The 21650-nt window shown below is 39.6% G+C and overlaps 1 protein-coding gene across 1 annotated transcript; it reads right to left on the reverse strand.

The window, feature by feature from the left end:
- Positions 1-804: 804 nt before the first annotated feature.
- On the reverse strand, positions 805-21374 carry tmem242 (transmembrane protein 242). Its single transcript, XM_033991363.2, has 4 exons — positions 21288-21374; positions 20693-20793; positions 16854-16991; positions 805-1103 (listed from the first exon to the last, which is right to left on the reverse strand). Exons 1-4 carry the CDS (start codon positions 21331-21333, stop codon positions 936-938), a joined length of 453 nt encoding a protein of 150 aa, XP_033847254.1. The 5' UTR covers positions 21334-21374; the 3' UTR covers positions 805-935.
- Positions 21375-21650: the final 276 nt, after the last annotated feature.

Genomic DNA, 21650 nt, shown 5'->3' on the forward strand with positions numbered 1-21650 from the left:
TAGCAGATCTCCTGCTCAGACATTTGCTGCTGCCTGAGTCTGACAGCTCTGCTCACCACTGGTGTTATTGTCAGATGCCCTCTCATCCTCCTGTCTTCCTGTGTATCAGATGCCCTCCCATCCTTATGTATCCCTGTGTGTCTGATGCCCTCCCATCCTCCTGTATGACCTGATAATCTAGATCTATGTATAAAGATCTGGTTTAACAAATGAATGTGTGAACCATGGTGTTCCAGGGCACGGCGGGCCTCAGCAGCGCCACCCTGTGAGTACAACTGGGAGTTATGTGATAGTTTGTTGATAGTTTTTTGTTCCTTATTCATCAAAGAATAGACAGTTGCATTTTAAAAGTGTGTTTAACCACAAATGGTATTAAATATGTACATAATGTAGTAATAATCTAGTATGACAGAGGATAGCTGATTGCTGCATATTGCCGTATTCTATTCAATTATAAAGTGATGTGTTGTTGACAGGTGGGCTCTGTGCTCTATAAGTGTCCATCAGACCCACAAAACGAAGACTTTTAAAATCTTTTACGCCAAATAGTTTTATATAAAGTATATATAAAGTGTACATGTTATGTTATGTGTGTATATGGATTTATTCATTGGTTTTTACACAGTGCACTGCCAAAAATGTTTAAGATTGTCTGAAAACTCAATGTAAAAGTACTCCAAGTATTCAGAACACAGTGCTTTGATTGGACCATGCATCAGAATACATTACAAAATATATTTTAATGCAGGTACTGAGTATTCTGTAACTAAATACATTTTCAAAGTATTCTTCCCATATATCTCTGGATATCAGCTAAAACTTGATCATCGTGACGCTGTCATTTGAAAACATTTGAAAACACAGAATGTAAAATCAATATAATAATTTAATTCAAATGAAAATATTTACAAACATTTACACAGATCCGTCTTGGTTCATTCTCTGCTAGCGTCAGCAGCATTAGCACTAGCATTAGCAATATCATTAGCAGCAGGGTGTGTTTGGGGTTTGACCAGAGAGTCCCAGTCCACAGTGTCTGGTCCAGAGTTGGACTTTGGGATGGAGGGAAAGAAGGACTGCATCTTCTGCCTGAAGTCGAACAACTGAAAAATGTACAAAACAAAGTGGAACTAATTATAATGGCAGAAATAAAATGTTATATCACTGTGCTTCAAATGATGTTGCAACATTCTACAGGCCAGTCATATTTAACACAGATGGAGCAGATAAAATGAATATTGTTCAAATGCAGATTTGTGCTGTAACAGTGAGTTCTTGAGTCTAGGCTCTAATAGAAATGATCAGGTTCAACATTTGTGAATTCACCTTTTGGATATATATATTTTTTTTTTCCAGTTCTTTTTATTTGAGTTTTTCTTTAAAACAAATGTAAAACAAAAGCAATGTACAAAGTAAATACATAAAAAGAGACAACAAATGTAAAATTAAATAAGTAAAATAATTAATAAAAATAATAAAATAATAAAATAAAAACAGGGGAGGGGGCGGGGTTCAGGTAGCATATTCTATACCTGCATATTCACCTGTCTATCCTGTCTATCACAGTACTCCAGAAACCCATCCCATGTCAGGTGGAAAGTGTCCACCTTCCCTCTAAGTTCAAATTTAATTTTTTCTAGCTGGACATGTTTCAATATATCATACAACAGATTAGTATAGGCTGGAGGGTTTTTTTGTTTCCAGTTCAACAGAATAAGTCTCCTAGCCAATAATGTCACAAATTTGACAAATGTTTTTTGTTCATTCCGGAGGTTTGCACCAGCTGAGGGTACACCAAACAATGCCAGCACAGGGTCAGGATCTAACTGAAGTTGGCAAACGTCGGACATCATGCGGAATATTTTTGTCCAATAGAGGGACATTTCTGGACAACTCCAAAAAGTATGAGCCAGTGAGGCTTGGCCCTGCCCACAGCGCTCACAAGTTGTGTCCACTCCAGGAAACATTTTGGAAAGTCGCACCTTTGACAGATGTAGTCTATGTAAAACTTTAAATTGTAGTAGACCATGACGGGCACAAATCGAAGAAGAGTGGACGTTGTCCTGGGCTTTAGTCCACTGATTGTCAGTTATGCCCACTCCAATGTCCTGTTCCCAAGCATCCTTGAGATGATCTAGCGTAGGCATATCTTCCAAGTCCAACAATCCGTTACAAATTCTGGAGATTGAGCCTTTTTTCAGAGGGTCTTTCAAAAGTACAGTATTAAGTTCATACTCAGGAGGCTGACAGGGGAAGGATGAGAACGCTGATTTTACAAAACTGCGAATCTGCAAATATTTGAAAAAGTCTCTCTTTTCTATCTTATATTTTCCACAGAGTTGATCAAAGGTGGCAAATGTTTTTTGGATAAATAAATCTCGCAAAGAATTTATTCCCATGGTTGTCCATTGATTGAAAGAGATTTCCGAAAGTGCTGGAATAAACTCGTGATTATATGTTATTGGTGCCATTGTGGAAATCTCTTTCCATTTAAAGTGTTTTCTAATTTGATGCAAGATTTTAACTGAGTGGGAAACGATAAGATTCTTAAATTTGGGAATAGTCGCTTTTAAAGAAGCATAAATAAGTGCTCGCAGTGAAGTTGGGCGAGCGCTGTTTTCTTCCATTTCAACCCAGTCAGCCTCCCCAGCATTACACCAAAAGGACATAGATCGTATATTACATGACCAGTAGTAAAATCTGAAGCGGGGCAATCCCATCCCCCCAAGTTCCCTGGGTCTTTGTAAAAATGCTTTCTTAATCCGGGGGGTCTTTTTATTCCAAATAAATTGCGAGATCAAACTATCTAATTTGGAAAAAAATGATTTGGTAATGAAGTAAGGTATGCATTGGAATAAGAATAAAAATTTTGGTAAAATATTCATCCTTACAATATTAATCCTCCCTGCCAAAGAGACTGGAAGACTCATCCATTTGTCCAAGTTCTGTTTCGTTTGTTCATACAACGCTACAAAATTTTGTTTAAAGAGACCAGAGAACTCTTGTGTCACATTAATTCCCAAGTATTTAAATTTATCTGAAATTGTAAAGGGATATGCATTAAGAGGGGGGCAGGGCTGTTTAGATACATTCTTGATTAAAAAAAGGGTACTTTTAGAAAAATTTATTTTATATCCCGATACTATCCCAAAGTCCTTCAGTACTGACATTATAATTGGTAGGGAGCGTTCGGAATTCGATACATATAACAACAGATCGTCGGCATACAAAGATACTTTATGTTCCATTTCTCCTCTAATGATGCCAGAATATCCCACATTTGTTTTTAATGCTATGGCCAGGGGTTCAATTGCTAAAGCAAATAACAGAGGGGACAGTGGGCAACCTTGTCTTGTTGATCGGCCTAAAGGAAAGTAGGATGAATAAATGTCATTAGTTCGTATGGATGCTTTCGGGTGTACATACAGCAACTTGACCAAAGATACAAAAGTAGGGCCAAATCCAAACTTCGACAGGGCAGAGAAAAGGTAGTCCCATTCGACCCTATCAAAAGCCTTCTCCGCGTCCAAAGAGAGCAGCAATTCCTGACCATTTTTGTTTTCTTGGGTGTAAATTATATTTAGTAATCTCCTAATATTAAAAAACAGATGTCTGTCTTTTATGAAGCCCGTCTGATCCTGAGATATGACAGTCGGAAGTATATTCTCCAGGCGTGTAGCCAGGATCTTGGCTAAGATTTTATAATCGACGTTTAACAAACTTATTGGTCTATATGAACTGGGTTCTAAAGGGTCTTTGCCAGATTTGTGTATGAGTGATATACTGGCTTCATAGAATGATGGAGGCAGCAAACCTCTGGTCAGAGCCTCGTTAAACACTTCCAACAGCATTGGGGAGATCTGGTCTTTAAATGTTTTATAGAACTCAACAGTATATCCATCAGGACCAGGGGCCTTCGAGTTTTGCATTTTTAGTATTGCTTCTTTTATCTCTCCTAATGTTATCGATTTTTCCAGCATGGCTCTGTGGTCGTCACTAACTTGAGGAATACTGAGATTTTCAAAGAAGTTGTTAACTAGTTTAGAGTCCCCCTTTGATTCAGACGTATACAGTTTGCTATAGTATTGTTTAAACATGTCATTAATCTCTTTAGGCTCAGTTGTGATCTGTCTCAAACCAGTCCTGACTTCGATAATTGATCTTGACGCCTGTTGTTCTTTAATTTGGGATGCTAGGAGTCTACCCACCCTCTCACCATGTTCATAGTATTTATGTCTTAACTGTGTTAAAAGCTTGGTTGTTTCAGAGGTATACAGTAAATTAAGTTCAGTCTGGAGACATTGCCTTTTATTATACAGGTCAGATGAGGGGGAGGTCTCATATAGGCGATCTATTTCTTTGATTTTGCAGATAATAGTGGATTCTTTTTCTCTTCTCTTTTTGTTATTAAAACTGCTCAACGAAATTAGCTGACTGCGTAAGTAGGCTTTTTGAGTCTCCCATAAAGTGCATCTTGTTATATCTGGGGCGTCGTTGGTGGCTCGAAAGAGATGAAGGTGTTTCTCAATTTCTTTCTTGCTTAACTGATCTAATATCAGAGAGTTGTTAAATCTCCACATTCTATTTGTATTTTGCCCAATTGCAATTTGTAATAATACTGGACTATGGTCTGACAAAATTATTGTTTTATATTCACAGCGTTGAACTTTAGACAGTAGGCCCTGATCAATTAGGAAGAAATCAATCCTCGAAAAGGAGTGATGAACTGGTGAAAAAAAAAGAGTATTCACTTTTATCAGGAAACAATGATCTCCAGGGATCTACTACCTTGTAGGTATCCATAAAGGTATGAATAGCTTTTGCTGTTTTTGACAGGATTGCTGCTCTCTTCGAGGACCTATCCAGCTGTGGATCAAGTACCAGGTTGAAGTCCCCACCAATGATAAGCTTGTGTGTGTTCATATTAGGTATTGCTGAAAAGAAAGACATCATAAATTTGTAATCATCAACATTAGGAGCATATATGCTTATCAGCGTAATTGGGTTATTATAAAGCCTCCCTGTCACAATAACATATCTGCCTCTACTGTCTGATATTATTTTATCTTCAATAAATGGTATTGACTTTTTAATAATTATAGCGGTTCCCCTGCTTTTGGCATTAAAATGGGAGTGATAGATCTGCCCTATCCATTTCCTACGTAATCTGTTATGGTCTTTATCTTTGAGATGTGTCTCCTGAAGAAACCCAATATCTGTATCAAGTTTTTCAAGATGGGAAAAAATATTGCCCCGCTTCACCGCTCCATTTAGACCTTTACAGTTCCAAGAGATAAACCTTACTGTATTTCTTGCCATAGTTAGTGATCATCAAAAATTATCCTGAAATCCTGCTCCCCCGCCCCCGGGGAATAAAAAGGAGAGGGAAAAAATAAATAAATAAATAAAAATAAATAAATAAAATAAAAATAAAAAAAATAAAATAAAATAAAATAAAATAAAACAGAACCCGCATAACCCTCTCTGCCTTTCCCCAAATGAAAGACATACAAACTGCATCCGGTGCAGGAACAGAAAAAAGACAAAAACAAAATAGAGGTCTTAGAGGAAACTAAGTCTTGACTTCTTGCTAAACTCTATGGAAGCCCGTTTCCGCCATGAAAAAAAAAATAAAAGCCCCACAGAAAGTCGAAATTACGAGTTTTAAACTCGTAATTACGACTTTTAAACTCGTAATTATGAGTTTAAAACTCGTAATTATGAGTTTAAAACTCGTAATTATGAGTTTAAAACTCGTAATTATGAGTTTAAAACTCGTAATTTCGAGTTTAAAAGTCGTAATTATGAGTTTAAAACTCGTAATTTCGAGTTTAAAACTCGTAATTTCGAGTTTAAAACTCGTAATTTCGAGTTTTAAACTCGTAATTTCGAGTTTAAAACTCGTAATTTCGAGTTTAAAACTCGTAATTTCGAGTTTAAAACTCGTAATTACGACTTTTAAACTCGAAATTACGAGTTTTTAATCTCCTCATTATTCCCCCAAGCGTCACCATCCATCATGCACATGCACATGGGATGTTCCAACTAACTTCTCTGAACCAGATCCACATACAACGTAACTGGATTGTAAAGGCAAGTAGAAAGTTTTTAAGACAATTTATAGTAGTTATGTTTCATGAAGTACTTTATAAAATATAGGGTAATTTTCCCAAAATGGAATGTACTATGTAGTACGAAGTGTAGATTAATTTGAGAGCTCTATAGGTTTACTAGCTTTGAATTGAAGTTAGATAAATGAAACACGCTTTACTGTTTACTGTTGACTGTTTTGTTCACATCCACATCGGTGTTTGTATATATGTGCGTTAGTGACTCGTAACGCTGTAGCTCGTCCACATGGGGTCATTGTTCTATATTTATATGGGTAGGAACCTTACAGATGATATGTTTCCGGGGAAAGGCGCACACGATTTGTTTGCTATAGATATCAGTTACGTTTTACAGTGTTTTCATCGATTTTCCCAGGTAAGTCATGTGAACTCAGTAGTTTATCTTTTTGCGGTTAATAACGTTTTTGTTTGGTTGTCTTGCTGGTATTTATGCAATTCTGTATTGAAAGTGAACCGCTATTATTCCACGTTACCATAGCTATGTTATACTACAGCAAACCTACGATACCCCAGCAACGCATTACTGGGCTAAATCAAAATGGTCTTTTTCGCAATAGACGGGATTCTCAAACTGATGGTTTACAAATTTTGTTGAAACTTTTCCCTAAGTGAACCTACCTTACAGTACACAATTAGATCTTAAAGTTGTCACATTACCTTTACCTTTATTCTTATAACATTTATTAGATTTTATTTTAAATTTAGAATTACCTTCAAGTTATTGTATTAATTATGACCTTTACATGAATTCACAATTACCTTGAATTGTTATATTTATTGTTGTAATTTAACAATCATTACATATAGTGCAAACTAACAATCATGTATATCAATAAATTCCTTATTGTCCTATTTATGCCTTGTTTTACAATAAGCATTTGTTTTTTATATAAAAATGTTGCCAATTATATTAATATTTTCAATAATTGCAAAACATCTTAAAGTCATTTACACTATATAGATACCATTTTAATTGAACATGTTATTATCCTCATTACAGCAGAAAAAATGTGAAGATGGATGAGCTGGCAGAATATTTGAGATCCAGGCATGTGGATGAAGAGGCTATACAACGAATGGAACAAGACAAGGTAGTAAACTGCTTTTAGTATTATGACTCCATACAGACCAGTAATAATAATGACACATTTGGGGTTTTTTTTGTTTATAGATTGATCCCACTGTAATAAAGCTGATGAGTGATGAGGAACTGAAGGACTATCTACCATCATACGGTGATCGAATAGCTGTATTTGGACACTGTAGACGACAAGAAGAACCAAGTCGAAAGTCAAAACTCTTTGAAAGACTTAAATTAAAGTTTAGCAAGAATCAAAACGGTAAAGTAGGAGTGCAAAAAGAACATGGGAAAACTAGTATCAGAAGAAAGAGTGACAGAAAAGTTGAGCTTGGGTGGTTAAATTTTAGAAAAAAAGACAATACATATGTGCATATGCGCACTAAAAATGGTGGAGGTACAAGGAAGGAAAGTGTGCCTAAAAAGAGTACAAAGATTAACCTAATTGAAAAAGCATTGGAGTTGTTTTTTCCTGGAGGAGAAAATGTGCATGGCAAAAGCTGTGATTTTGAAGTGGATTTAACTGACTTTCAGGAAACCCCTTTACCTGAACATATAACAGTTGAGGAAATGTATGAGATGACAAAGTTGCCAGTTTTGCGATTTTACTTAAAAACGAAAAAGAGACAAATTGTAACAGAAGGAAACCCTGAGGAGAGCAATGCTGAATCTGACAATATGGTCAGCCACTCTGTTGTACCACATGAGGCATCAAGCAGTTCTACAGTTTTGAGCCTAAACAATTTGGATGTTATTCATATTGCAACTTTTTACAACACTGAACCTTTAGAAAGCAATTCGAGTTTAGACATTCATTTAGAAGGACAAGAAAGCACACTTAATTTGAATGATTTGGATGAAAGCGGTATTGTGACTGTACGTTCTGTGGACCACTTAGAAATGGAAGCCCCCAATCTTGAGGATACCTTGCCACTAATTGAGGAAGAGTTGCCTATTTTTTTGAATATGCCTGAAAATAACAAAACCATCATTGTGGTTCATCGAGGCCAGATTCTTCAAGAGCTCATTCAAGTGTTCAGTAACGATGAGATGATGAACAAGAAAAATGTCCGCTTTAAAGTAATTCTTCCTGATGGAAATCTTGAAAAGATTTTACATATTGCACTTAAATTGAAACTATTATTTGCCATAGTAGTATCTGAAAATGTTAAGATACTGTTCATCTATCTGTTGAGGCAGAAGTTGGTGTTTGCTAAAGTATTAAACAACTGGTTTGTTTATATAGAGCAGAAATGGTTCTGTTTATGTGAACAATTATTTTCTGGAAGATGGAATGTTTGATAGCATAAATAAAACATAGTTTGTGTTTGAAGTATTATTTCTGGTTCATTTTTATTGATTAAATTGTCTTTGCCTTCCACGTGCACGAGGGGGGGCTTGTGACCAAACTAGCGCTCCGCTGAGACCACGGAAGACAAGCGCTCACAAGTGGTCGGTACAGCGCTCATGGCACAAAACATGGGTCAGAATTACGCTCACGGCCCACTGACTTGTTCAACACGCCAGAAACTTTACTGGAGCTTAATTCAGAGCTATTTGTTTATAAAAAATACGTAGGTGATAAACACAACAGTCCTCTTGTCTCCTCTGCTCTGTACAATCATATTCTGGCAATGTGCCCACTGGCTACAAGCTCAGCATGACCTCCGCGAGTCATTCTGGACACGAGCGGCACCTGTCCAGGCCTCTGGGCAAGTAGCGCACTGGAACGAGCGCTCATCATCCAACTCCAATACCTTGCATCACGTTTTGCATACCAATCAAAGCTGCTTTTTATACTTTATATATACTATTAGTCCATGTTGGACAAATTTTGACATGGAGACTAGAGTTGAACGAAGGCCTGTCTTTCAGTGATTGTAGAGTTAATACGCACTCAGTTGAAGATGTCTTGTGTAACAGGAACATGACATAATGTGACCACTAGATGGTGGACTTGTTACGCGCCTTATCAGACCTGGACAGGTGCCGCTCGTCCAGAATGACTCACGGAGGTCGTGGTGAGTTTGTAGCCAGTGCACACATTGCAAGTGAGTGTACAGGGCAGAAGAGACAAGAGGACTGTTGTGTTTATCACCTACGTACTTTTATAAATGAATAAATTTAGCTCCAGTAAAGTTTCTGGCGTCTTGAACAAGTCAGTGGACCTTGAGCACTATTCTGGCCACTGTTTATTTATTATTAATCTGTTTTTGATGATCAATTATATGTTTGTTCATTGCTGTTGCAACTCATCATTGATGAGCTCTCGTAAACGAATGTATAGGTCAATAGTTTGATACACATCAATTGAAAAAGACAAATTATGCTCAGACATCAAGTCCACACAGATATTAAACACATCTTCGTCACAAGGAAAATCTCTGAAGCTGCACTCCTCAAGGCAGAGTGAGACCTTGTCCATAGTTATGGGATGTAAATAATTTTGACCACCATATAGTTGTGGAACAGCATACAATATGGAAGGCCTTCCATAAGGTGATCTTGCATTGTTTACTGCACGGATGCGATGGTTGTTCCAAGTCAAAACGACCTCATTAAGTTCTTCCTAGAATACAAACAGAAGTAATCATTGCATGTTTAGTACATTGGTCATTACCCTAACTCAGTGGGGTCCAACCCTTTTGCAATTCATTTAATTAATTAATTTAATTCAATTTAAAATCAGGTCTACATCAGGACTAAAGTAGACCAATTTTAAAATATTTATGTCAGAAGGTGTAAAAAGTGAAAAGAGCCTACCTGTATTGTTTTCATGAAACAGAACTGGATCAAGGATTTATCCAGAAAGTTGTCCAAAAAATGTCCATCTTCTTTAAGTTTGTCAAACAGCTCCATCCAGTACTGAACACACTCACTTCGCAGGGTGAGCCACCATCGTTCAATTCGCTGATTTCCCGTGCTAGGACCAAAGGTTACTGGACCTGGGGTTGTTTCTGCGTGATTTCCAGAGTAATGCAAAAAGTGCTGAAGCTCTGCAATATGTCCATTTTCTGTTCCCAAATCAAGCCTCACTCTTGCAGGACAGCCATTTGCAGTGATTACAGCATCCATGAAGTACCCAGCAATAATTTTTGGGTCATTGTTTGTTTTATAGGCTTCAAGCCAAATGATCTTCCTAGAGAAACCATCTATACACCCACTGATCGCTATTCCAAATGGCTTGAGTTTGTCATAGCCATCTATATGCCAGACAAAATTTGAGCCCCGGCTGTGGTATATCCGTCTGCGTAGTCTGTTTCTTGACCGCAGATCAACACCTTCACTGTTCAATAAACGAAGTAAAATACGGACAGTTTCTCTGTCTGTCACAATATTGTTTACCCAGCATTTTTGGTGCATCCATCGATAACCATGGTACTGACCAGATGTCTCCAGTTGTTGCTCAATAAAAGCTGCCACTTCAGCCACATTCGTTTTATTTTTTCTGCGCCATAGACCCCTCTTGCTTAAAATGCGTTCAAGGGTGCGTTTGCTCACTGTTATTCCATGTGAATGTTCAAGTAAACGTAGTATTTCGTTAGTTGTAAAGCCGTCTCTAAAGTACTTCTCTGCCAAACTCGGAAGTCATTTTGTAAATACTTAGAATGGGATTCCTATTTATATACGCAGAAACTCGTAATTACGAGTTTTAAACTCATAATTAGTAGTTTTAAAAGTCGTAATTACGAGTTTTAAACTCGAAATTACGAGTTTTAAACTCGAAATTACGAGTTTTAAACTCGAAATTACGAGTTTTAAACTCGAAATTACGAGTTTTAAACTCATAATTACGAGTTTTAAACTCAAAATTACGAGTTTTAAACTCGAAATTACGAGTTTTAAACTCATAATTACGAGTTTTAAACTCATAATTACGAGTTTTAAAACTCATAATTACGAGTTTAAAACTCGTAATTACGAGTTTTAAACTCATAATTACGAGTTTTAAACTCATAATTACGAGTTTTAAACTCATAATTACGAGTTTTAAACTCATAATTACGAGTTTTAAACTCATAATTACGAGTTTAAAACTCGTAATTTCGAGTTTAAAACTCGTAATTTCGACTTTCTGTGGGGCTTTTATTTTTTTTTTCATGGCGGAAACGGGCTTCCATAAAACTCCGCTTTTTGGGAGAGAAATAAAATATAAATTTTCTGGATGTTTTCTACATCCCTCCCCCCCTTCCCAGACCAAGCCCATCACTGGAGTATTCAGGGGGCTAATTCAAGAATATGTATAACGGTACTCGCTACAATTGAGGACTATCCATTTAAGTAAACATTATGGTACTAGAATAAATGAGTAAAAATAAATAAAAATAAATAAATTTGGCCTGTCAGCATGTAAATAGCTTAAAAAATAGTAAATAAAATAAAATAAAAACAAATACGTAAATACGTAAATATTCGTACCTTTTAAGAACAATTAAAATGGTGCAGAACAGTTGTGGTAAAAGAAACTTTTGCAAAGACAAATAAAATAAAGGTGTCAGGCCTTATCTCTTAAACAGCAGTCGGTTTTTTTTGTTTTTTGTTTTCCCCGTTATGCTCAGCTCCCGGTCCTCAGCATGGTCCACTTCTTTCAGATGTCCTCAACGCTGTCGGCTGCAGATGCAATGCTTTGAATAAACTTCTCCGCTTCCCGTGGCTCGGTAAATACGTGTGTAGATCCCTTCACCTTTATCGTCAGCCTCGCTGGATAGTATAAACTGTACGGAACTCCTACCGCGCGTAATTTGGCCTTAACTTGGTTGAATGATGCTCGGAGTCGACTCACTTCTGGGGAGATGTCTGGAAAGATGTACAATGGGGCGCCGTTATATGAAAGTCCACCTTTCTCTCTGGAGAGTCGTAGTATTTTTTCTTTATCAGCGTAGTAGTGCATACGGGCGAGTAGCGCACGGGGACGGCCATCCCGCCTGTTCTGCGGGGTACCGGTCCTGTGTGCGCGGTCAATGAGTGGAGGAGATTCAAAGTTATCTGCTCCCAGGATCTGCTGCAAGAGATGCGCCAGAAAGCGGCTGACATCACCACCCTCAGCGCCCTCCGTGACTCCCACAAACCGTAGATTTTGTCTGCGGCTCCGATTCTCAAGGTCCAGGCATTTCTCCCACACTTTTTTGTACTCTTTCGAAAGTGTTTCGTATGATTTCTCCATTGCAGTCATCTTATCACTGTTGTCATTGAGTGATTTTTCCATCTCGCGCTGAGTATTTCGGGTCTCTGTGTGTGTGTCGCTCAGCGTCTGTATTTGTTGGGACAGTTCGGCTCTAAGCGCTGCTGTCTCGGCTTTGGATTCACGGCGGAGTTGGGCAATTTCTTTCTGAAGTTCCTTTTTCATATTCTCCACTTGTATTATCAAGTCAGCCGATATGCCCTCACGGAGAGTTTTCAGTTCGCTTTGCAAGATTCGTACCGTGAGGGAGGAATCCTCCACCCTTTGCTCCGCCACCTGTGCAGTGTCCGCCATATTGCTAACCTCCGCCGGTATGCTAGCTGAGGGAGCCGACGTTGTCTGAATAGTCTTCTGCGTATATTTGCGAGTGCCTTTTTTAGTAGTCATATCCCCGTCAACATAGTTAACATGTTGTAGTGTTATTGAAGCTTCGTCTGGTCCGGGGGGGGTTAATATCGATGAAAATAAAGCGGAGCTGCCACAGGCGTTCTGCTCACTCCATTAGGCGGAAGCGGAAGACCTTTTGGATATTTTAAGGTAAACTACAACGTAATAATTAGGGAAAACTGGCTCTTGCTCCCATCTGAGAGTGTGACATCGTCACAGTCTACAATCTGAAAAACTGCCAATTGGTGCTCTGCAGGTGATGTCATCAACAGTCCCTGGAGTTGTGATGCTAACTACAGACTGCTCTGTCTGCATCTCTGTTACTCAAGTTACACTTTATGGTCATATTGTGTTAAAACAAGGCTCAAAATAAAGAACTGACCTAGTTGGAACTACAACAGGTGAGCTGACTTGTGCTGTTGACCAAGTCCCTCTTTTCCACAACACTCTCAAATAACTAGCTAGCATTAGCCAACAGGTTTTCAGTGAGTCACTCTCACCTTTTTGTTGAAAATCAAACTCCTAAGCAGGACCATGAATGCTCAGACTGATCACAGGCTCCTGAAAATGTGCTTGTATTTTTTCTTGAGTTTTCAGACAATCTAATAATTTATCAGGCAGTGTTTGCTAATATATGTATTGACTCACTATGGTAACTGCTGAACGTTCCATCACACACATACAGGCAGAACACCCCCCGGATGAAGTCACTGCAGAGTATCGATGGGTAGTTTTTCAGTTTGTAGACTGTGATGATGTCACACTCTCAGATGGGGGCAAGAGCCAGTTTTTCCTAATTATTACATTGTACTTTACTTTGAAATATCCAAAAGGTAAATTCACAAATGTTGAACCTGATCATTTCTATTATTTATTATTAGAACTCACTGTTACAACACAAATCTGCATTTGAACAATATTCATTTTATCTGCTCCATCTGTGTATAAATATGATTGGCCAATATAATGTTGTGATGTCATCTGAAACACAACGCTAAATGTCCTAAATATGAACTTATGTAAGAGATAGGCTACTGCCAGGTCAAATCCCCATTTCATCCTGGCTCTGTTTCTCCTCATATCCCACCTAATGTATATAGCCTTTATTATTTAGACATATATTTATGTTTAATATGTACTGTGCAGATGTGACTGAGAAAACATATCTGTATATGTGTACCGTATTTCCATATTTGGCAGTGTGATGGAAATTTAAGTATATTCGTGTTGTGAAGAAAATATTCTTATTATATGTCTTTAAACACATTTGATCTGTGTCAGACCCAGACCAGACATGAACGTGTGTGAAGGCTCTGTGTTCATTCTTCAGGAAAGACTTTGATGAATTTGAGGAAGGAAAAGGAGATGGCTTTCAGGGCAGGAGATCGTGAAGGCTACAGGCGTTGCAAGTATGCGTTTAGCAAAGAGGTGGAAAAGGCTAAAGCGAAATACAATACACGTCTGGAGCAGCAATTCTCCACCAACGACTCTGCTTCTGTCTGGAGAGGGCTTAGGCAAATCACCAACTACAGGCCCAAAGCCCCTCCCGCCGTGGACAACAAACAACTAGCAGAAAAGTTAAACGGCTTTTATGCGAGGTTTGAAGTTTCACACCCCTCCCCCTCCTCCCCCACCATCATGGACATTACCTCCAAACCCACCTCGGACCCCCCCTCCTCCCCCACTGCCCTCACAGTTGTGGAGCAGGACGTGACTAAGCTTTTCAGGAAGCAGAATCCCCGTAAGGCCGCGGGCCCAGACAGTGTCTCTCCTTCCACCCTTAGACACTGTGCTGAGGAACTGGCTCCTGTCTTCACGGACATTTTTAACACCTCCCTGGAGTCATGTCACGTCCCAGCCTGCTTCAAGCTGTCCACCATTGTCCCCGTCCCCAAGAAGCCCAGGATCACTGGACTTAATGACTACAGACCTGTGGCGCTGACGTCTATAGTCATGAAGTCATTTGAGCGCCTGGTCCTGCACCACCTCAAGTCCTTCACCTCCCCCCTCCTGGACCCTCTGCAGTTTGCCTACAGAGCCAATCGGTCTGTGGACGACGCCATTAACCTGGCCCTTCACTTCATCCTCCAGCATCTGGACTCCCCGGGAACCTACGCCAGGATCCTGTTTGTGGACTTCAGCTCTGCATTCAACACCATCCTCCCTGCTCTGCTCCAGGACAAGCTCGCTCAGCTCAACGTGCCTGACTCCACCTGCAGGTGGATCACTGACTTCCTGACAGACAGGAGACAGCGCGTGCGGCTGGGGAAGAATGTCTCGGACACTCGGACTATCAGCACAGGATCTCCACAGGGCTGTGTACTTTCTCCCCTGCTCTTCTCCCTGTACACCAACTGCTGCACCTCCAGCCACGACTCTGTCAAACTGGTTAAGTTTGCGGATGACACCACCCTCATCGGACTCATCTCGGACAGCGATGAGTCTGCCTACAGGAGGGAGGTGGACCGGCTGGTGTCCTGGTGCGGCAGCAACAACCTGGAGCTCAACGCCCAGAAGACAGTGGAGATGATCGTGGACTTCAGGAAAGTCACAGCCCCCCTGCCTCCCCTCACCCTGACGGACTCCCCCATCACCACTGTGGACTCTTTCCGCTTCCTGGGCACCTGCATCACCCAGGATCTCAAGTGGGAGCCGACCATCAGCTCCCTCATCAAGAAAGCCCAGCAGAGGATGTTCCACCTGCGGCAGCTGAGGAAACGCAAGCTGCCAGTCCAGATGATGGTGCAGTTTTACACTTCCATCACTGAGTCCATCCTCACCTCCTCCATCACTGTGTGGTTCGCTGGGGCCACTGCCAGGGACAGACAGAGACTGCAGCGCATTGTGCGCTCTGCTGAGAAGGTGATTGGCTGCAGCCTTCCATCTATACAGGACCTGTACGTCTCCAGGACTCGGGGGCGAGCAGGCCGTATAGCAGCTGACACCTCTCAGCCTGGACATGGACTATTTGAGCCACTTCCCTCTGGCAGGAGGCTACGGTCCATTGGGACCAGAATCTCTCGCCATAAGAACAGTTTCTTCCCCTCTGCTGTTTGTCTCATGAACACTTTATAATATCTGCACTATACTGGACACTTTATAACACCGGTCACTGTAATAAGCCACTTTGCACTGTTGTTCTGATGCTGCTATTGTACATATTTTCTCCCTTTAAGTATTTCATTTGATTTTTTTAAGCATATCTTTTTAACTTTGTGCATGCCCTTATTTGTATTTGTATTTGTATTTATTCAGTGTGTTTATGTTGCACTTTTTCACCAAATCAAGTTCCTAGTTTGTGAACTGTGTTCACAGACTATGGCAATAAAAGTCTTCTGATTCTGATTCTGAAAGACTTTGCTGTCTTATCTGTCCTCAGGTGTAAAAGTTCATTATGTCATGGGTGTGAAACAAACGTCACTGCTTTGAAATGTATATAGCTTTGTCATTCTGGTATAAATAATCAGTCTTCCTTTGTTTCCCCTGGGCATCTGTGCTCTAAGGACCAGGGGGAGAGATGCTCAAAGAGAGAGACTCAGAGAGACTTGGGACGCCAGGAGGTGACCAGTCTGTGGTCAGGGCAGGCCTGGGCCCTGTTCTGTCCCTATCTGCTGTAGCAAGGAATACACATTTTTTTGTATTTCAAAACTCACGGGGCTTCACAAATGATTACTTTTCATCTAGAATTGTAATTTTTCAACAACAGCAAGTTTTACTATTGTTGCCATTTTTCTCTTTGTTGTTCTATTATGTGTGAGATATCCCTCTTTTCCACCATGGTGCTGCTTCTCAGTTGTGCCAGTTTGGTTTTCCACAAGATAAGGACTAGTGTATATTGTCATAGTGACACACTGTTTATTAGCCAGCAGTTAGCATGTGGCTGTTTTTCTCCTAAAGGCGGCCTGGACTTTTTGCTGTTAAAACAGACTTTGTTTTGCCCTCACCGATACTTTCTTTCTTTCTTAAATATAAAATGTAACTTTTATGTTTAATATTCCACTGGAACTCGATTTCATTTCTGACCCAACTGTAACTGTTCAACCAGGACTAAACCAGGAAGTAAATCAGGACCTACCGTGTGGACTCCGAGCAGCTTCCAGACGGTAACACTGATGAGTCCAACTCCACACCAGGCCCAGAGAGAGCCCCAGCCCAGGGCCCTGAGGGCCAGAGACACCCCCGACTCTGGAACTGCTGCAGAGGGGACTATACCCTGCAGAGAGAGGGAATATTACACTGAAGGAGGGGACACAGAAGAGACTGTGTGTGACTGTGATTACCTCTCTCTGCACGTCACAGTCTGTGAGTCACACGCACCACAATCACATTCACGCGCACCACAATCACACGCATCACAATCACATTCACACACGCATCACATTCACACACGCATCACAATCACATTCACACACACATCACAATCACATTCACACACATCACATTCCCATGCATCACATTCACGCATGTCATACTGACTTTCACAAACATAACAATGCCATTAGGTGATTATAAAATGAGGAATCTTAAAAGAGGCCAATAACACTAAGAGAGAGACAGAAGAGAGAAGAGTTCTGCTTGAGGATGAAGACTGCAGACATGTGAACAGGTCACACAGAAGGGTGTGGAGGACAATGCTGCAGAGTGCAGGCAGATAACGGCAGGAGGCAGCACCACTGGCCAGTGGATAGCTCCTCCTATAATCCCCCATACTTGACCCCATGTATTTGACAGTACAATCCAGCACAGGCAAAGATTGAATCATAGTATTCATATTATTAAGTTTAATTGCATATAAATTCAATATCTAGTCACAGATGAACAAAGGGGCCTACTATCACAGCCCCTCCTAAGTGAACTTATTCATTACGGAGGACCAAAGAGAGCTGAATTGATAGCAAACAACGAAGTTAAATCTGTCAACTGGACAAATCTTGTAGGAGTGAAGACGTTTCACTGCTCATCCAATGAGCAGCGAAACGTCTTCAGTTCTGACCATTCTTCAGTTCTGGTCAGAATGCTGGTGGCCACTGCCTTTAATTCTATCAGAGGGGAGGGGCTAACCACACTGAAACTGCAAACAGCTATTGTCTCCAGTTTCATCTGAAACTACCCTATTCAGCCCTTAATGACCCTGCTATTGTTCTCTTTGTTCTGGGTCTGAGGATGGAGAGAGGGAGGAGGGAGAGATTATGTCTCAGGCCATCCTCAAAAAAAAAAAAAAAAAAAGCTAATATGTTCCAGCAAGAGGTTCCTAAATTGTGTGTGTGTGTGTGTGTGTGTGTGGGGGGGGGGGGGGGGGGGGGGTATCAGTGTACATTAGCACAGAGCATGTATATATGATCATCTATGGCAGTGGTCCCCAACCACCGGTACCGGTCCCCGGCCCCTGATCTATGGTAACATTTAAACACTGGACATGTTTCTGATGTAGTCAGCCCAAACATTCTTTGCCCGATGTATATAATGTGTATAATTTTAGACTGTATAAATTGGTTTATGAAGTTCTGAAGTTATTTGTGCATGTTTGAACACAATTGTTTGTCAGAGCTGATGCTTAAACCTTTCTCCCATTTTCAAAATGGGGAGAGACTGAATCATCTGATTTGCAGAGTAACACATAATGTTTATACAATAATCTGGGTGTAATGCCCTGACTTTGACTTTTTTGAGTTCATTATAAATTTAAGTTGTGTATATTCTAAGAATTTAGTGGACTGTATTCCATACTGTGCCATTAGATCTTTAAAAGGAATAAATATCTCATTGTCAATTGTATGCTCCAGATGGATTATGCCCTTACTTTGCCATAAAGAAAAATGTAGGCTCTTCTTATTTAGCATGAGGTCAGGGTTATTCCAGATAGGTGTAAACTGGCATGGTATAAGCAAACTATTTTAATGAACTCCCACCAGGCTGAGTAGGATGTGTTTATTGTCAGGTAGTTGAAACATTTGTGCCATTTAATTATACTGCTGACGAATGGTAGATCTACACATTTAATTCCTAGCACATTGCTTCTTCTTCTTCTAATCATGCGTGGTCACATGTGAATATACTGAAGTCTATTGGCCAAATAATAGTAAAAATTCTGCAATTCCAAACCACCACAATGTTTTGCCTTTTGTAAAGTCTTTAGGTTAATACATGGAAGTCTTTCTATAAAAAAATGAGACATTTGAATCTAATGAATTAAACCAGGTTTGGTTGGAATCACTGAGAAAATATAATTTATTTTTGGTATGATCATTTTAATTTGTTGTTACTTGGCCTAATAGTGAAATGGGAAGATTCCTCTATTGTTTAAGGTAATCTTCAATTGATTTTAAGAGTGGTACATGGTTTAATTCGATAAAGTCCAACAGACTGGTAGAGACTGTGATGCCCAAGTATTTGATATTGCCTGATTGTAGTAGAATGCCAGAAGAGCTCTGGAATTGACAGTTTATTGACAAAACTGTAGATTTGGTCCAATTGATTAACTAGTCTGTGATTGAAGAGAACTGATCTATCAGGGAGACAGTTTGTTGAAGAGAGGACATTGGAGAGGAGAGAAAGAGTAGTATATCATCTGTGTAAAGCAGGGGTCACCAACCCTGTGCCCGCGGGCACCATGTCGCCCCCAAGCCCCACATGAGTCGCCTACAGACCGGTTCTAAAAATAGCACAACTCACTAATGAGCTGCATCTAAAATGTAATTTTATTCTGTTGCTATTTTTTTTATCACCCTTGCATTTATATAGATTTAAAAATGACAATATCTTAAACATATGTTCATTATACGTGAAGTTTAGATAAGTTAAGGTGAACTTTGAATTACTCACTTGTGCGTGTGACAAAACCAGTGCTCCACTCGCGAGCGCTGTGAGGATGCGCTGAATGCAGTTTCTTACTCCAAAACATGGTAGAAAATAAAGAGATCACTTTCACAACGATTTAAGACTGTAAAAGAAACCTGCGTGTATCTCATCTGCGGAGCGACTGTGGTGACTGCGAGTCAAGTGGCACAATGTGGAGGGACACTTCACTACCTCTCACAAAACTCAGTAAAATATTACATAATTGATAACTTTATGAAACACGGTGCAATGTATATTATTTATGTTTTGTTAAAAAGGTTTGTCAATGGATAGTGAAAATGGGACACTTTTCCTATGAGATTTAGTGATGTAAGTGTCATCTGGAAATTTAACAATTACTAAGATTAGTTAAGTTAAAGTGCTGAATACTGATATCTGTTTCCCTCCTTGCTCATTGTTGATAATTATTTTGAGAAATCATTAATGTGATCAGTGTCTTGCAACATGATCAGTGTGTTCACATAGATGATTATCATTATTAATAATGTATAACTAAACGCAAACTGAAAAAATGTGTTATTTCAGAAGAGCGTCTCAAACTGGTAGCCCTTCGTATGACTCAGTGCCCATAAAGAAGCTCTCAGGTTAAAAAAGGTTGGTGACCCCTTGTGTAAAGGCTTATTTTGTGGTGTACAGCAGTGGTTTGGATACCTTTAATGTGGCGGGTCTGATGAATTGTAGTGGCTAACAGTTCAATAAATATAGAAAAAAGTGAAGGAGAAAGACAACCTTGCCTGTTCATATTCATAAACGTTTGAGTACTTCAGAATAATCAGTCAAAGTACAAATGCTCTGTTTCACCTGCTGATGTCATGAGGAGGTAATGTGCTCCTCTGTGTTTTTAAAATACCCAAACCTTCACTAAGCTCATTTCTGTGTGTCTTTCTTCAAACAACAAAGCATGTATTGGAACTGGAAAGCTTTTGCTTTCATTCATATCAGAAAAGTAGCCCATGTACCACTGATTGAGAAACACTAAAATATATGGAAAAAATAAGGCATCTTCTAAACTACTGAACCAGGCATGAACAGGTCAACTCGGGTCTGCGTCAGTACCTTGTTGAACCAGTTCGGACTCTTCTTTTTAGCCAGAGCCAGCGTTGAACCGAATCCTACAATGAGTCCAGCCGAGGCCACAGTGGACAGGAACACTGCTCCTACACAACAAGAGAGAGACATGGTTCATGAGAACTTTATGAAAGTGATGCACTTGCTTTGCCTGGAATGCTCCAATATCTGGCATTAAACTAAACCATCTCCATGGAAAAGCAGATGACACCACATGCCCATGTTTTAGATCAGATCTGCGGAAAGCCGACATCACTCACATCAAGAATCCATGTACTTTACTGTAATTTTGATCAATATTTTAAATACCTGTAATTAAATAAATATAGGATAGGTAAGTTTGGATAAGCCATATGGGGGACATTCCAGGCAAAGATATCATCTCCATAAGACAATAAGGTGCACACACCAGAAAATGCACCTTTAAATTGTACCAGATTTGTTTTTAAATTGCAAATGACATGCTTAAATGAGTATGTATTTGTATGTGTGGCTGTAATACTATGACCTCAACATGGAGAACCATGCTCCTAGAGTATCTAAGGTCTTACAGCAAACACTGGACTTACCACCATATGTATACCTTTTATTATCTGCGTGTGTTCATTGACTTCACTCCTGCCTTCCATATTGGCGTTTTCTAAGCTTTCTTCTTGATTTTCTCCTCCCCTCCCTGCCATGTTTGCACCAATGTCCGTGTGAGTAAATTTACCGGGCAGAAACAAGTTCATGTACCAAAATAGTCCGCTTCTCTTGAGTATTTTTTGATTTATTACTTAAAACTTACTTTATTACTAAAAACTAATCTGATTTAATTTAATGTGAACAGCAAATTAATAATTTTATAGACGTATTGTTGTTGTTTTTTTGTCTCTTTCTTTTTTAGAGAGAAACAGCGCACCAGACAAAGATCGTGTTTAAGTGTTGAGTGAACGGCGAAGAAAAT

This window comes from Periophthalmus magnuspinnatus, chromosome 24, assembly GCF_009829125.3.
Source record: "Periophthalmus magnuspinnatus isolate fPerMag1 chromosome 24, fPerMag1.2.pri, whole genome shotgun sequence".
Lineage (NCBI taxonomy): Eukaryota > Metazoa > Chordata > Actinopteri > Gobiiformes > Gobiidae > Periophthalmus > Periophthalmus magnuspinnatus.